The sequence below is a fragment of the Rhamphochromis sp. 'chilingali' genome, assembly GCF_963969265.1.
Source record: "Rhamphochromis sp. 'chilingali' genome assembly, chromosome: 19".
In the NCBI taxonomy this organism is placed as follows: Eukaryota; Metazoa; Chordata; class Actinopteri; order Cichliformes; family Cichlidae; genus Rhamphochromis; species Rhamphochromis sp. 'chilingali'.
In genome coordinates, this window is record NC_137946.1 from 19,725,046 (window position 1) to 19,743,556 (window position 18,511).

The window sequence follows — 18,511 nt, forward strand, 5'->3', positions numbered from 1 at the left end:
ATGGGAATATCGTGTCAGGTTGACTCGGCTTCTCCAAAAGAAACGTTAGAACACCTTCAAGGCAACAAAGTCAGATCATTTGTTTTCCGACTGGCAATATCGGTAAGCAAATCACAGTGAAACTGTGAACAATGTCCTGAAAAGTTATAACTTTTTGCGTGAAACATATTTAAAATATATATTTAAAATTTCCGACAGAATCCATCCTCTCCTTACTTTGCAGCATTAGTGCCGAGCATTAACCTTTAAGATTTCCATCATACCATGAAGGCAGCACAAGTCACACCCTAGATATGGAACGCCAGGACTGCCATAATGAATTAATTAAATACACCATTAAATAATTAATTAAATGTGGCAATAATTAATTAAAATTGGAATTAATTAATTAAATAAATAGTTATGACACATGTAATTAATTAATTATTGACACATTTAATTAATTATTTATGTATTTCACATTTTAATTAATTATTGACACATTTAATTAATTAATTATTGACACATTTAATTAATTATTTATGTATTTCACATTTTAATTAATTATTGACACATTTCATTAATTATTGACACATTTAATTAATTATTTAATGATATATTTATTTATTTCATTTTGGCAGTCCTGACGCCTGGCTCTCATCATGAAATAATTTTATCTGTCAGCCTCACCCATCAAACTCAGGGGGCGGGGTTAACGCTGATCGAGTCAAAACCATTGCTTTGGCCTGGTGGCCATTGTTTCTAGCACACAACAACCGGCATGTGGAAGCTAACAGAACTGAGCTTTGAAAAACCCTGTTTGTGTGTTACCAAATACCGTTTTAATATTTTTTTAGCCGAGAATGTAGTGGTTTAATCTTCATGTGTCTGGTCGGTTTGTCAAGATACAGCCTCTTTGCAAAAGTGTTTCGATGATTTCGGAGATGTCGTCCCAGTCTCACGGCAAAGCGTGGGATAGACCCGCTCGCCTCGCAAGCAATCCCACCGACAAAGCGCAGGCCCCGGTACACAGCTGTAGTAACCCCCGCTGACTTCTTTTACTGATGTTATATTTATCGATGTTTTATTTCCTGATGTTCTTATGTGTCCTACGTGTTTCAGTCGCCAATTCTGAATTATAACTAACATTAAAAACATGTTTAAGGAGGAGAGAGAGCAAATAAATCTGTTTAACATCTGATCTTTGGGTTTTTGTTCAGTAATCAGCGTGACCTGTGTATAAACACATAAAAGAGATAACGTTGGTGTTTCCGTCATGTAGTAACTGCTGGCTTTAACTGTACAAAGGTTGTTCGACACTATGAAACACATACAGACTTCATGATGTTCGGCTAATATTTTTATTGTGAATATTAATCATGCTGACCTCGCTCTGTACACCACGCAGCGAGGTCAGCATATCCACGATATCCTCAGCTCCATGAGTTAACACAAAGTTTCCCAGCTGACTATCTAACTGCCAACTATTCCAGAGACGTGGAAATATACAGCATAAAGAAAAGTGTAAGAGACTCAGCAGCAGATTAGAATAACAGTTATACATTTAATAAATCACCAAATGAATCCAAGAAACGAGCAAACCTGTTCCGACAATTTGAATTTGTATTCCCTCAGCTGCAGACTCGCTGCTGTTTAAATGTTTGAAAAGGAAGATTAGATATAAAAAACGTCAAACATAGACTCAGTCTGCCTTCACATTTGATATGAGGCCAGCACGTATAGTGGCCTCAGCAGGCTATTACTGAAATACACGTGCTATATCATAAACTATGATATAAACAGGGAGGTCCTATTAACATGTTTAGTTTTAAAGGACACCTTCCTGCCTTTAGTCTCCTTCATGAGCAGTATTATTTTTCTTCTAACATCCAGAAGTCTGCACAATGTGTTTCATAGTTTGTAACAAGCCTTTGACAGGTAAACATAACATGACCGAAAAAGCAAAAAAAAAGAAAAAAAAAGAGAGAGAGTGTTGACATAAGAAGAGAAAATTCTCTCAATTATGGAGACAGACAAATGGTTCATTTATGTTTGATGTGTGTTTATTCCTCCCTAAATATCGTCGGTGAAGTTCGCCATGCATGTCAGATTTTCCTGCGCATTTTTATACCTCTGCCAACAGAGAGAGAAAAAAAATCACATTCTAACAGACAGCTGGTGCTTAGAATACAGTTGAATAACTATTAAAAAACAGATGATATTTAGATGATAGTTCAGTCTAACACATGTGCCAGTGAACCATTAAACGTCTGTGAAACTATGCAGTTATGAAACGTAACTTTAACCTCAGCCAAACCGATTTGCTCAGTTGTAAATAAAACAGCGAAGTAAACGTGACCCGACAGACAGAACCTGAGTGAATGAAGTCCAGCGTTTAACCACTGAGAGCTAAAACTCAGCTGAGGTTTGAAAGCTGTGTGCCGGTGATTGGACATCAGCCGCTGATAAAGCTGTTCGCCTATAAAGTGCTCTGTAAGGAAACGAGCTCCAGCAGCTCTGCGCTCGGGGAAAATACTATATTTACTTATCTTGTGCAGAAAAATGCGCTGACATTGCGTTATATCGAGCACCGGCTGCCCAGTTAAACTGTGACTATCACCAGGTAACTAGGCGTGTTTCTTGAATTAGCAGCAGGTGTTAAACAGCTGACAGATGAGGAGGAGGATGCATGCAGGTAAACTGAGGGTCTGTTGAGCTGATCGCTGGTTTCGTGAGAAAAATGTCAGCTCGTTCTTTATGTTACAGAAGCACAGAGACACAAGACCAGGCGGAAAGAGACGATCGTTCGGTGAAAATGAGAATCTGCGAATGCAACATGTGGAACACGGAGAGTGGAATATGTAAACAAACCGGTTAACGTAACCCCCTCGGTGCACTCTGCATGCTAACTGTTAGCAGAGCTAGTGAAATCTCTGAAAACATCTGAGCACTTTTGCAAACATGTTCTATGTTGACAACCTGACCAGACATACGGCGCGACATTCGCGGCTAAAACACTGTTAAAAGTGTAGCTGGTGACAGAAAAACGGGGTATTTTAAAACTACACCACCACCATTGCTGCTTGTGATTTGATCTGCATTCTGGGATAACTGGCTGCCCCAAGTCTACACAAGCAATCGATTTTCTAGGATCGACCTGTTTTGACTTACTTTGCACGGCAACCAATCAAATGTTAGAGAAGCTGCATGGGCAGCGTTAACCCCGCCCCCTGAGTTTGATGGGTGAGGCTGACAGATAAAATTATTTCATGACGAGAGCCAGGCGTCAGGACTGCCAAAATGAAATAAATAAATATATCATTAAATAATTAATTAAATGTGTCAATAATTAATTAAATGTGTCAATAATTAATTAATTACATGTGTCAATAATTAATTAAAATGTGAAATACATAAATAATTAATTAAATGTGTCAATAATTAATTAATTACATGTGTCAATAATTAATTAAAATGTGAAATACATAAATAATTAATTAAATGTGTCAATAATTAATTACATGTGTCATAACTATTTATTTAATTAATTAATTCCAATTTTAATTAATTATTGCCACATTTAATTAATTATTTAATGGTGTATTTAATTAATTCATTATGGCAGTCCTGGCGTTCCATACCTAGACACCAATGTCTGGAAATACAACACACACACACAGACCACAAAATTCAGTTTGTGGTCTGAATTTTGCCTCACTTTTACCACTGGAACACCTCACAGAGCCGACATAAAATCAAATTTCGATATTTAGTTATTTTAAACGATTACTATTATTATTAAGCCTTACCATTTAATATAGTAGCATCACACTTTCTTCAGCATGCAAAATTAATATGCATATTTGATTTTTTTTTTTTAATGCTGAAGAAAACAGAAAATTGTGGTCTGACAGTCAAAAATCAACTCACGTTCTATCATTTCAAACCTATGACAAAGAGCGCTCTTAATTTTTATCAGAAGTTTAATTAAATATGTACAACTAATCTTATTAAAGCACTGCATTTTACAATTTATCACACAAGATACTACTCCTCTCCTGTTCACAGGGTTATCAACACCCGCTAGGTAATAGAAGACCCTGCACATTCAGATTCAGGAGGGTCTGTAACTATGGTTTGGCCAATAATCCCACTATGTATATCTACAATCTGCCCATTTAAAAAGAAAGAAAGAAACGAAAGAAAACATTGATCTTAGTCAGAGCATACAATCACCCAGACATCATCTACTTGATATAGGGAAAGGCCAAACTTGTCAGTAAGCGTACAGCAGGCTATGCTGTAAATACAGATTAGTTCCGCTGGATTCAAAAACATGTCTTCTGTGTGGAAGAGCCACGTGTGTCATATGTTACAATTTGAACAATCAGGAGTTGTGGTCAGTTTAAAAAAAAAAACAAACAGGGCAAATAATTCAAATTCAGTATTCATGATTCTGGTAAGACAAAAAAAACAAACAAAACAAAAACAATGAGCTGGCAACTTGTGTGTATGCAGTATTGTTGACAGGAATTGGTTCATCCAGTCAAATGATTCTGAAAGGAGTAAACACCAAGTTGGCTGTATCAAAGCTGTGTAACAAAAGAGGAGTGGACACACGATGAACTTTGAGTGAGACTGTGGCTCTGAAACAGACCAAAACCTGTAACTCTCAGCTTTAGTGCTCATTTTATAACACTGAACTTTAAACTGCAGGTTTATCTCTGTGAAACTGACCACTCAGTATGTATTTTAAGCCATGTAATTTTGACAGTGAGCTACTGTGAGCTCTTATTTTCTGCTGTAAGACACTGGTAATCATTATTTTGTTTCAGGACTCAGAAATCATATTAAATTTTCTTGTACATTAAAAAGGCCCTGTGACCAGCACACAAACAACAAAGAAAGGAAAAGAAAATGAAGACAGACAAGACATTTCAAACACCCTTTAAATGACAGAAGGTGAAGAGGAGTGCGCCCCCAAATCATAAGCACACCACATTAATAGGTCAGTAACATAGTAGCTGCTGTAACAGGTACAGTTTTGGTGACAATCATTTTGACCTCATCATCCAAACAGAAAAAGGGGAGAAAAGAAACCAAATGAAAGGAAACAAGATTGTGTTGATGTTGAGCAGATTTCCCTGGCAGTGCACACTTTGACGGTTGGTTACACTCTCGACAGATCAGTGTAATAGTTGCAGTGGCGGCTGAGAATTCTCCTCAGGTGTTAGTAGTTACTTCAAGGGTGAATTCTTCATGGGAATCATTATTCTAGACTCCATGTGCTGAATAAGAGGGACTGTGAGGTAAAGAACAAACAACAGTCTTAACAACAGATTTCCAACAGGGAACACAACTTTATCTCATTTAAATTTGCTAATGTTTCATGAATTTATAGCTAGAGTTCTCAGTTTAGTTTCAATGTTAACATCCCAATAAAAGCTCATTTTATTAAAGCCTGAGTTGTTGTACGTTGTCCTTACACCAACACTGCTGAGTGTCTTTGTAATCCCATTGAACATAATGATTCCCTATTGCTAAATCAATCCTTCATAGATTCAGGCATCAGAGAGACGCTGAAGTAGAATTTATTGTGCCACGTTTGTTTCCATTTGTGTAGGTATGAACAAGTGAAGAATTATGAGTATGTAATCTACAGACATGCTTGTGTGCAGTTCTCCAAAGAAAAGGAAGGAATGAAGCCCAAAGGTGATGAAAATCAGGCTTGAACAGTCTTCTCTGCAGCACGAGCTAAAAGCTAAAAGCATGGACTAAAGCACAAACAAGAATAACTCAGAGCACCTGGTGTTGGCCAGAGGGGCCGATGGCGCGATATGGCAGCCTCGCTTCTCTCAGTCTGCCCCAGGGCAGCTGTGGCTACAACTGTAGCTTGCCTCCACCAGTGTGTGAATGCGAGAGTGAATGAATAGTGGTATTGTAAAGCGCTTTGGGTGCCTTGAAAAGCGCTATATAAATCCAATCCATTATTATTATTATTCCACATATTTTAAGCTACTTTTGTTTGTTTTTAAATGTTTGTCCAATGCTGCCCCTCTGTAACTCTCTGAGCTTCTTCATCCATACATACCTTCCTGGCAGACCAGCTCCTGCTGAGTGTGCCTAGGACTAATGGTAAGCTCAGAGGGGATCAGGCGTTTGCTGTGGCAGCACCAAAATTGTGGAATGAGTTGCCTTTACATGTTAGACAGGCACCTTCCTTATCCGTTTTTAAATCACGTCTTAAAACATTTATTTACCTTGGCTTTCAGCACAGAAGGACTTGTTGATGTCTCTTAATATGTTTTCTTATTAATTATATTATTTTTAATTTTAAGAAATTTTAGATGTAATTTAAACTGTTTTCTCTTTATTTTATATTTGTAGCACTTTGGCCAACATTGTTGGATGTAAAGTGTGTTATAAATAAAGATGCTATATTTGTAACACAGCTCACTGGTGAAAGTCTGCAAAGCTCTATGTACAACCAACACACTTTAGAGCAGAAGTGGGCAATTAATTTTCCCAAGAACTTTTACAGCCATGACAAGTTTTAGTGGCTAAAATGTCCAGTGAATGAACAAAAGTAACTCACTGACACTATTGTTCCCGCCTCCTCAAGTAGACTTTGGCTGTAGCTGAATAGTCAGTTTTTCATTGGGAAGCTTCCTAACAGGGAGACTTCATTGCCGGCTAAGAGGTTACATTTTCTAAACACTAAAGAAAGATTATACGATGCTTCTACACCTCATGCAGCTTACGAAATTCACTGGCATTAATGAGGTTTAACATAATTCAGTTTGCAGTTTCGCCAGCATTTAGGGATAACATTAATTCACATAAAACATTAGTAGATGCCACACTGATCATCTCTTCAGCAGGAAGAGATGATGTGAGCAGAAAGCAGCTAAATGAAAAACTCATTTACCACAAAGTTGGCTTTGTTTATATGATCTGCAGCAACCACAGCAATGACACAACAGGATGAAGTATCAAAGATGTGCATTTTGCAATTCACCTTTAGATTATAGCAGTTTCAACGCTGCGAAGCCAAGTCAACAGCATCTACTGACACACTGCAAGCACTTTAGTGCAATCTGAGTCTCTTTTCCTGTGTCCTGTGTTCTACTTCACTGTTTTCCTTGCTCTCATGATGCTTTTTCTCCCAGTAAAGCGATTATAAAAAAGACACTTTGTAAAAGGTCAATTTCTTTTCTGTAGGTTTGCACCTATTGTATCTTTTTAAAACACGGCATTTAGTTCTCAAAATTCATTATTACCAAGGTGTGTAAAAAAGTCAATACTTCCAGTATTTGAAGCCCTGAGAAGAGAATATGTTGACAGTATTAGTAATTAGTCTTCATTGTTTTAATCTATTCTTGATCGACAATTTATAATAAGTTGTTGGCAGCTTGGGTTCATCCGAGCTTAAATGTTTGAAATTAATATTTTCATTTAACGTTAACATGACACAAATATGGATAATAGATATAAAATAGGTTAATTTTAATGTCTTATGCCCACAACAGAACAACAAGACTCAGCACTTACAGTAACTAAAACTTGCTTAAGTATAAAAGTATCAGACTGAAACCAACCTGTGTAATAAACAACCTCGTCCCAGCCGTCACGCTGCCAGGCTGCGTTTCTGGTATTTTCTCTGGACTGCAGGTCCTTGTAAGCTGAAAAGAAACACGTTCAAACTCACTGAGTAAAAGCTGTAGCTTTTTAAACCAAAAACGAATCATAACGTCAAACAGTCGTGCTCAGGAAAATTTAAATACTTGACAGCTTTTGCATTAAGTTCACTTCCAGAACCTAAAGGTGCACACCGTCACGTGGAAAGAAAGAAGAGCAACACCAAGTAAACTTTTTAATGCTACAAGCAAAATGGGAGCTTCTTTCAGCAGTACACATTTGATGCCGGATGCACCCTCCAAGGGATTCGTCCCCTCTCCTGGTCCTGGACTTTTTTACATCAGCAGTCCCCAACCTTTGTTGCGCAACGGACCGGTGTAATGTCAGACAATATTTTCGCAGACTGGCCTTTAAGGTGTCGCGGATAAATACAAAATAATTAAAATAATACGACCAAGACAAAAACTGTGGTAATTTGTAAATATAATAATAAACCCGAATTCACTGTGTAATTGTGTAACTTTATTAGCAGCGTCCTCCTGAAATGTACCAACAACATTAAGAGTAACATCCTCCTCTCTGCCCCTTAATGCTCTCTGGTCACTATGGTAACGCGTAAATACTGGTCTATGGCCCGGTGTGGGGACCGCTGTTTTACATCTAAAAGGTATGTACCAAAAACATGTACATACATTTGCATTTGTAGGTGACCTGGACAATATTTGCAGCATTTTTCTTGAATGATCCTGGAAACTCATCTTACCCCATAAGTGGTGAACTGTGTACAGACTTCCAATCTGTGAGAAAAAGCCTCCCACCGCCTCTTGGTTCTGCTGGCGAATCTCAATAGCCCGAGCCCTGCACAGCACCAAAGACATTACACAAAACAGCTTCTAAATAGAGTGGCAGTAATTAAAACACCACAACATCCACCAGTACTCCCCTCATTTCAAGTCAGTACATCAAATTTCAGTTTTAAACCATCAGCCTTGTTATAATCATCCCTGCATATTTGGTTTTATAAAATTAACAAAAATCAATTTCAATTCAACAGATGAATATATTGACATATATTAAATGAAGCCCAGGCAGTTAATGGATTATTATATGCGGTCATGCTCAGGAGTCATGCATACATTTTGTAGTCAGAAAGTACTGCAGACTCATTTTCACCTGCAACAAAATGTGAAACCAACAAACTAGCAGTGAGGAACTTTTTAGATTGTAGCTACAAGACTAGTACAAAGGGAACTAAAGCTCGCAAAGTTATCCCCCATAAATGATCAAATTTGGTGGCTCAGATATTACATGAAAAAGGAAAGTTGTGCCTTACCAGTAATTTCCCCATTCAATCATTGTGCCTGGCTGAGAAAAAGAAGGTAAAGATCATGTTCACTACATGTACCGCAAAATACAAAACAAAAACGCTCCCCCCAAAAACCCAGACTTACAGAGGGAGGACGACTAATTCTGTGGTTCATAAAAAAAAAAAAAAAAAAAGAGTTACCCTGAGTTGATACGATCGGAGCTCATAGATGTTGGGTCCTGGACGAGGGACGGGTTCGTTCCAGAAACTGAACTCCAGCAGCAGCTGGTTCCTACGAGACAGCAGCATCTTCCCCCTCTCATTCCTGTACTCCATAAACTTCTACAGCAAAGACAAATGAAAGAAGCACAGCGCTCAGAAAATCTGACTCAGCTAAAATAACTGCCAAATATATTTGTATTCATGTTGTTCGACTGTGAAGTCTGATCAGAATCTAGACAATGAAAGTCAGCTAGTGTGCATTCAGAGAATTTAAGAAAATATCTTTTTACCTGGACTCATAAAATATATATATACACATATATAAATCACCTTTTCTGAGAAGGTATAATAGAGGAGTAGTGATATGCGGAGAATATATATGGCATTTATGGTTATAAATATAGTGTATACACTTCTAATTTGCCATGTGCTACTTAATGTATGCAGAGATAGATGAGTAAATTATCTGGGCAGATTAACAGTAGTATGTATTTACTGATTAAAGTTTGTGGAATTGTGCAAATTAAAATCATGAGGTTTGCCAAAGGACAGTTGATAAAGCAATAAAGGGAGCGTCACAGATGTGCAGGACCAGTGCACAAAGCCTATGCACGGTTTTGTAGCCTCTTGTTTACATGTGGTAGCTGTATTCTGTCACCAGGGGCCCGTTCTTCGTACCTCGCTAAGTAAGTTAGCTGGATTTGATTGTTGACGATTTCGCCTGATCTTGGATCGTTCGGTTCCCCGAAGCTCATCCGGGACTTGCTGTCATAGCAACAGAGCCATAAGCGTAAACCTGCTCGGGAGCAGGTTTACTTTATGTAAACAGGATTAGATCGCGGCCACGCAGGTATGTCCGCTTCATTTATACGAAAGCAACAGCGATATTCCACCACTGTTTCACCATAAATAAATATCATCAATGTAACTAAAGATAATGCAGCACCTGATCCATTTATTGATTTCACACAGATACATACAGGTCATTTCCTAAAAAAGGGAAATGTACTATTAACATTCTATTACATGTATGTGATTATTACAGATGTAATTCATATTTCACAGTAATAATTGTAAATTACTTCGTGTAATCAAGATGAGAGACCACGGCTATAAAAGCGAAGGTGGATTTGGGAAGCCTGTCGCAGCCATGTCCTGTCCGTATACGCGAGCCACCCATTGCGGAAGGTGCAAGATTGATAAGGAGAGTCCTCAGAATTCAGCGTATATTGCGGGATAGACAGGATCCTTTAGCTCAGCGCGACAGTGTGCTCATTGAGAGATATCGATATTCCTGTGAGGGTATTATTTACTTAACCAACTTGTTGACGAAGGGGTGCAGGACCACCACCTGTCTTTTTTTGCTCTGCCCTTTTCTTGGTTGCTGTTATGAACAAACAAACAGATTATTTCAGGGTCTCTTTCCAAGAGACTAAAAGCAATATAAGTGATAAATATTACCATTCTGTAGAATATTCTTATATTTCACTTTTACTTGTTCCCATGTTCTAGTGGGTCCTGTTGTGAATGTGAGAGTGACTGAATAGTGGTATTGTCATGCGCTTTGGGTGCCTTGAAAAGCGCTATATAAATCCACTCCATTATTATTGTTATTATTAAATTACTTACGAGTTTAATTTGTCAGCAACTTTCTGCCAGCCCTCTCTCCTTGCTTTTGCAGCCTTTGCAGTGTTCCCTTGCGTTCTGATTAAACTCTGAAACTCCTGAAATCCCTCACTCAAGGGTTCTTGCTCTGCTGCCGAAAAATACCGAGCGCGCTCCTTCGACATTTTCGCCGACCAATCAGAGGGTTGCCGATCAATGTTTCTGCTATCGATGCGTAGCCCCTTTTACGACACCCAGTGATCTCACATTACTTCATCCAGCTGTACTAATCGTCAACAGCAGGTGTGTTCGGAGAACCGGATTAGCGAGCTCAGAGTTAGCGCGATGATTTGGTCTTGGATGTAGTAAGCGACGTACGAAGAACGGGCCCCAGGTGGCAGAGCCACAAATATGTGAAACAGGTTGATTTTCTTTGTAATTATCTGACCAATCAGTTCATGCTCTTCAATGTGGGAGGAACACATTATTACAAGCCACTTACTTTATTTTATCTGCAGGGCTTTCCAAAAACTAAGAAAAAAAAACACATTTCTGAAGATTAAACCCGCAGCATGAATCATCTGTTCATTAACACTTTCCTTCTTCAAAGCATTACTGTGTAAATAACCTTTAAAGATTACTGGAAACATTAAAGATAAAGATGGAAGGAAAATGTCACGTGGGTCTAGCTAGATGGGTGCACTGCTGGAAACATTGGCCTACAGATAACCAACGGCCAGTAGGCTTAACTAATCAGAGCACCCGTTACCTTATTCTGCCTGAGTTTGTTCATGACTTCGGTGAGAGCCGGGTATCCTCCCCGATATCTCCACAGGTGAACTAGAATAGAAGGAGCAGAAGAGCCAAAGATAACGTAGCTCTTAAATAGATCTTGTCTTTTTTGGGGGAGTAAGAGTTTTGTTTTTCACAATAGCATCTGTGGTTAGACCTCCCTATGAACCACCCGTGATTGTGGAGCATGACGGGATTCAGTCTATACAGCATGAATTTCCAGTCAGTTTCTGTGTATGCATGTGAAAGGACATCATGTCATCTTACCACTACAATTATATCTCAGAAAAAAGAAAAACTCTTAATTTCATGAAGTGAAAAAATGAACATGGCTCTAACATACACTCCCCAGCCACTTCATTAGATACACATTGCTATTATCAGGTTGGACCATTTTCTGTCTTCAGAACTGCTTTAATTCATCAAGGTGCTGGGAACAGTCCTCACGGATTTTGGTTCATGTTGAAGTGACAGCATCACATAGTTGCTGCAGACTTGTCAGCTGCACATTTATGATGAGAAACTCTCTTTCCACCGCATCCCAAAAGTGCTCTACTGGATTGAAATCTGGTGACCAGTCTTTGTAAACCTTAGAGATGGGTGTGTGGGAAAATCCCAGTAGATCAATATTTTGTGTGTTGTGTGTGGCACCAACAGGTATGCCATATTCAAAGTCACTTAATACACCTTTCTTCCCCTTTCAGATCATCAGTTTGAACTTTAGCAGGATTTCTTGACCATGTTTGCATGCCTAAATGCACCGAGCTGTTGACATATGATTAGCTGATTAAATATTTGAGTTAATGAACAACTGAATAGGTGTACCTAATAGAGTGGCCATTGAGTGTATTTAATACATATAGTATCTCGGAAAATATTAAAAGAAACAATTCTAATGTTTATTTCCACATTAAACTAAATGCCTTTAATCTGTTAGTTCAAGATTTAGCATCAAACTGCAAATCAGAATACAAAACACAACCATGACAATAAGACGGAGCCAAAAAGGGACAGCGACAAGCTAAAAACATAGCACCATATACTGTCTAAGTGTTCACATGCTGAAAGTGTACTGATGCAACCTTTTAGAAAACCTTTCCTGACACTGCCAACATTACAGCTCTGTAACACCAGAGAGGGCCCACAGCTGTGGAACGACAAATGTCACCACTTGGACAAAATGGAGAGCAGCCAGGAAAAAGTTCAGTTCAGTCTCAGCTATAATTAACTGAAATAGAAAAGCTGAGAGAGGAGTGCCTTTAAGTAATGTCTGTTTTTACACCAAGATAACGACATAGTTTGAAAAATTCTGCCACATCTCAATGTAACTCATCTGCAGCGGGAAACAGAAAGCAGCAAGATTATCCCGCTGTACAACTTGATTTAGCTTAAACACGTACAGATTCTCATTAATCAATAGGACTCACAATCAAGAGGTCAAGTAGTTTGCATCTTGTAGAGCTAAAAGCAACAATATTTATTATAAAATGAGTCTGAGCATCGCATGAAATACGCTGGATTAAAAAAAAAAATCCAGGTCTCAAGTCTGTATCCATAAACTGCTTATTTAAATAAATAATATTCATGATGAACATTGTTCTCATTTTTACCTCGTAGTAATATGTTGTCTGCGAGGTTTCAATCTCATGTTTCCTCTTCTAAAAGAGAAGGTTGAGCTTTGACGAATAACCAGATTGAATGGGCTCAAATAATTCACCTCGCTGACATTCAAAAGAAAGTCCGTTGTAACTCAGGTAGGGTGGATGTTCTTACCTGCCTGATCCTGCTCCCCATACCATGTGTTCCAGGTGCCCACAAGCTCACAGGGGTATTCAGGGTCAGTGTGAATGGAAGGCAAGACATCCTCACTGAAGACACAGACAAAAAGAAAAGAAAAAGTGTGAAAATGCAAAATATCTGACATACTGGTTCCAAAAAAAGTGTTCTAATGTGACATCTGAATTAAGATAACACAACAAAGACTCATACCAAAGTTCATTGTAAGCATCGAGGCACTCAGGTTTGACATTGTGAACTGCAACAAAAGAAGAAAAAAAACAAAGCATGAGTAGACAACATAATAAACCCATGAAATCTGTTTGATTAACTGTTGTGGTAATCATTAACTGTGTCCCACTGCCAGCAATACATACACTGTATTTTATACAGGTTGTTGTCTTCTTTTTTGGCAAGCAGGTGAGAGTGAGCATCTTTTCTGGGGATGACTTTTCTAACAAAAAGGGATTTGAACCAGCTTTCATCACCAACATTTGAGAGGCTCCTGTGATGGGATTAAAACATTTTTTTTTTTAAAGTTGGATACAATCAACATTTCTTTGGCTACACAATGCAGCATTTAAGTACCAACAACAACAAAGCTCCCCTAATAATCCAACCCTGTTTCCTTCTATTCTGTGTTGTATTTCTCTGTGAACATCTGACATATATATTTTAGTGTTAAACCTCTAGCTGCTGCTTTATCAGTCCAAGTCTCAAAAATACAGATGTGGACGGGCTATATTCAATAATACCTTTACTATTGTTGTTATGAAACTTTCAAAAGTGTCCTGGCTTCCTAATGTGAATAAGGTCAGTTTTACTGCAAGAGCCGGAGGTGTAAACTAGTAAATGTCGGCTGAAGAAAAGGTGCAAATCTTTTTTTAGCCCAGCCAACCTATGCATTTCAGAGGTCAGCAGCTCAGAAGGCTGAGGGGTCTACACAGAGCACAAAACCCTGAGATTAGTCTGCACTGACTTTAATCAGCCTTCCTGCATTTTCTGTTAATGTACTCGATCTACAAGTGCCAACAGTCACCACGTGTAGCGGCTGAGCTTGTTTATCAGGAAACAGTCCACCGGTTTTCCTCATAATGCACCAAAAAAAGGACACATTTTAGTGTCAGTCTGTAGTCAGGTTTATACAAATATCTGCCTTTCAAAGGGAAATAACAGCTTATTTTAGGCCGCTCAGCTGCTGCAGCGAAGAAACTGAATCGTCCAGTGACCAAAACAAGCACAGCTGTGCAGCAATTCAATGCATTTTGACCTTGAAGTTGAATTCAGTTTAAGACTCAGAGTAACTCGGCGGTAAGTTTTTAATAATTTCTTCAACCCAAGTCTATAAAATCACGCATGACATTATAAATCAGACACTGGCGATTGTTAGGACAAGTTGACTCGCTGTTTATTTTAAAAATCGTGGGGGTAACAATCAATGTTAGCAGAAAGTTAGCAGATTTACAGCTACATGGCTAATGCTAGCTACGTTGCACAGAGATGTAAACGTAGCGAACGTCCTTACGTTCCCTTTAGCATTAGCTTAACCGCCTAGCAGAGCCCGCACGTTGTCATTGGGCTACACGAGCAGAAGTTTAATGACTTTTAAGCAATATTTATGCACCTGCACAGATAAACTGTGTATAGAAGAGTCTAACCTGAGGGCGACGTTCACCGGGCTGCTCGCATGAAGCCCGCTTCTCGTCTGTTTAAGGCCTCTACCCACTGTTTGAAGGACTCTGATCGCCATCTTTCCTCGAAAGCCGTGTGGAGGTTGCTGGAGGCTACAGCCGCAGTCCGTTCCCGCAGGAGCTGACGTTACTCACGGGAGCGTGACCCCGAGTTAGAACCGACAGTACCGGAATCACTTGTGGAGCTGATTTAAAGCACAGATATTAACACAGCTCAATACAAAATACGCAGAGTTCGCTGTTGTTGGATTTATGTGAAGTTTTCATAGTTTTGGGGGCTTTGATCGATCCGCCTGCTGAGCTTGCATTTATAACCTGCATATTCCCATTACTTAAAAGTGAACAGTTTGTCCCTAACAATTTCATTCACTGCACCTTTGTGCAACAATAAACTGTAAGGACAGCTCCCTCAGTAATTAGACCAGACTCACTGACTGCATATTCATTATAGCAGTCCCACTTACAGAGCCACTACTGACTGGAATCACCCCACCATGTCCAGATCATCACTTTACACACCCCTGCATACAAATGTTGTTGTTTTCAGATTATAAAGTGCATATTATTTATAAATGCAATTTGCACTATTCTCTTAAACAATCTCAATTTTACTTTTTATTCTTCTTTAGCCTCAGTTTTATTTTTACTGGGGGTTTTTTAATCACCATGGTATACATAAAAGTTGTGCACTATCTCAGTTTAAGGTCTTAACTATGCACCTATTGTACTTTGACCATTATTTATTGTAAACTATACTATTATTTCTTCTTTATCCCGCTGATGTAACATAATTTTCCTTGTTGGGTCAATAAACGTCATTACAACTTCACTTAAAGCTCCAAAGTACCTTATATTAAATGCAAAATGAAGCAGCCAAAGCTTCATGCATGTTCTATGATAATAACATGTCTAATGTACGTTTTTTGTATTCACACACCTGATATCTACTTTCTTAGTTTTAAGTGAATACCATAATGGCATTTATTTTATCCTCCCTCCTCTCCTTTTCTCTTGGATGGGTCCTCATGGATGGGCCGATTAGATGATCCAGCCCAGACCTTCACCTTTTGATTATAATATATTCCTAACCTGGATAACAGACACGAGTATCTTCCATGACATTGTTTTTTGCGCAGTTGTTTTATTTTGCAAATTCCTCTGAAAGGTGTCCACTACCTGAGCAGGTAACAAGGAAGTAATATTTAGTCTCTTCACCCATACATGTACAGCAAAGATTCTTAGTTTATAAACATAAATCCACATTAACACTTGAAACACAAGCATTGTAGAGTGACAAATAAGCTGATATTACTGCATGAAATCACAGTTTTCTGTCATGAAGTGGGAGTTTGTGCCGGTGGGGAATCGGCTCCACTGGGGGCAGCAGAGATGTTGAGCTCCTGCAGTTTCTCTGACAGCGTTTTCTCCTCTTGAAGTGGAAGGTCTGTTAGAGGCTCCACAAATTCAGTTCCTGCAACCCTCTTTCCTGTTAGGGGGTCAACCACCCGGCCAACTTTATACACGATCTCTGACAGTTCATGCTTCACGTGTTTGCTTCTGGGCTCAGGCAGAGCCTTGAGGAGGACGATATCTCCCACAGTGCACTGTTGCAATGCATCATGGGCAAAGTACGTCTTCCTTTTGTTGTAGTACTACAGGAGAAGAAGAGACAATATCACAGTTATTCAAATATAAATTCATAAATGCTTGAACGTTTATGCCCAGAATTTCTAGTTCGAACCAAGTGGCAGAAAGCTAAGACTTTTGTGGCCTGAGGCCCTCGTCTCTGCTTTTTGCAGATGATTTGGTCTTTTTGGCTTATCAGGTAGTCACCTTCAGCAGAAATGTGCAGAAAAGTCACTGAAACATGGGACAGTGGACCTCCCATCCATATAAAGGCATAAAAATAACATAATAATAACGCCCAATATAAACAAATAACCACCACCACGTGTGCCTCTTGCCTCTACAGAATAAATTGCAAGGCTCACAGTTTTCTTACTGACAATAAATAAAAACAGAAGTCCTTGTTTCTACCTCGGACATAATTGTGTTTAATGTCATGAAAACTTCAAGCTCTCTTGAAACCTTTGCTAAATCATCAATCAGGAAAGTCAGTTGATGCCTTTATTTTATTGTATTTGGATTACTTTAATTCATTGTTTATTTGTCTAAGCAAAGAGTCGTGGAGTAATGCCAGTGATCTACTCATTTCCTCTGATAGTATGCAATGAGTCTGACTTGCATAATGTCACCAGAACATGTATGTGAAGCCTTTTTAGGACATCCACGAGCCTTCGCTATATATGAAAATAACATCAACAGCACCGGCTCACTCCCACACACATCTGGTGTGCAAAACTGTCCGTTTACACACCTGCATCAGGGTATATTCTCTCCCTAAAGGTATCTGAGTCTTTTCTCTACAGGACCTTTAGCTGTGGACACAATCTTTAAAAAGGCCATTCAAATATTTTTGTTTTTACTCTTCTCTCCAACAACCTGTAATAGTTTCCTTCTGTATTTCATTTACTCTGTAGCTTTACCGGCCTATTTTAAAGCACTTGTACTCTTATTTTATAAAAGGTGCTTAATCCCCTAAAGGCTCACCTTGAGCAGGTAAGGGTCCAGCACCAGCCTGGTAACTCTCACTTTGGCCGTTTTGTGCATCTTGGTCCCGATGACTCTGCCGATGATCCATTTGGCATGGACTGATGCGTGCTGGACTGACATCCTGCAAAGCTTTACTCAACCTGCAGAAACAAAATATTATCAACCCTGACATCATTATATACGGATGAGACTCAACTGAAATGTAATCAATCTAAAGACACGTTCAGTTACAGTTTTACCGGATAAAACCTCTGAGCCGACAACTGTACTAACAATGTGAGTCAACGTAAAACAGCCGCTAAACGGTTAGCCTTGTTATGTTAGCATTAACTTAAACATACATTCATTTTTTTAAAGAAAAGGTCATAAAAATAAACTGATGTAATTCGGCAAGAATACAAAATACCATTGAAAGTAGAAAATACAAAACTAACTCACTATAACCACGGGAAAATATCATCAGAAGGTCATACAAGCTCCTCCATGCTGTTCAGTTCTGCTCGTTTCGTGACGTAAACTACGGCTAGTAACGAGGGACATCGACAACAAGCGTATGCTTGCGTGTATGGAAGCTTGTTTCTGACACTTGAAAACGAATATTCTTTGCCACCAATAAGTAAAACCTCGATTTATCGACTCAAACGTCTGACCAAATATCTTGAAATGAAAAAAAAAAAACTAACGTAAAATGTTATTAAGGTCAAGACAGAAACTAAACACAAACAAATGTTATTTTCAGCTACGGAAACAAGCTTCCGTATTTACGTCCTACACAATTAGTCACAATTTTCCGTTTTAATTTCATATTACTTTATTTATGTGTAATTATTTTTATTATACGTCATCTAGGATTGAATGTGTGTACTTTCATATATTTTTGCAATTTTTA

General features: G+C 38.6%; 2 protein-coding genes across 2 annotated transcripts; both read right to left on the reverse strand.

The window, feature by feature from the left end:
• Window positions 1-3,944: 3,944 nt before the first annotated feature.
• Window positions 3,945-15,324, reverse strand: LOC308387572 (protein NipSnap homolog 2-like). Its single transcript, XM_080867726.1, has 10 exons — window positions 14,977-15,324; window positions 13,696-13,823; window positions 13,532-13,577; window positions 13,316-13,410; window positions 11,520-11,590; window positions 9,125-9,265; window positions 8,951-8,982; window positions 8,381-8,475; window positions 7,578-7,661; window positions 3,945-5,281 (listed from the first exon to the last, which is right to left on the reverse strand). The coding sequence occupies exons 1-10, from the start codon at window positions 15,066-15,068 to the stop codon at window positions 5,217-5,219; spliced, it is 849 nt and encodes a 282-aa protein (XP_080723852.1). The 5' UTR covers window positions 15,069-15,324; the 3' UTR covers window positions 3,945-5,216.
• Window positions 15,325-16,130: 806 nt separating this feature from the next.
• Window positions 16,131-18,154, reverse strand: mrps17 (mitochondrial ribosomal protein S17). The gene is made up of 3 exons (XM_080867727.1): window positions 18,061-18,154; window positions 17,620-17,762; window positions 16,131-16,661 (listed from the first exon to the last, which is right to left on the reverse strand). Exons 2-3 carry the CDS (start codon window positions 17,740-17,742, stop codon window positions 16,344-16,346), a joined length of 441 nt encoding a protein of 146 aa, XP_080723853.1. The 5' UTR covers window positions 17,743-17,762; window positions 18,061-18,154; the 3' UTR covers window positions 16,131-16,343.
• Window positions 18,155-18,511: the final 357 nt, after the last annotated feature.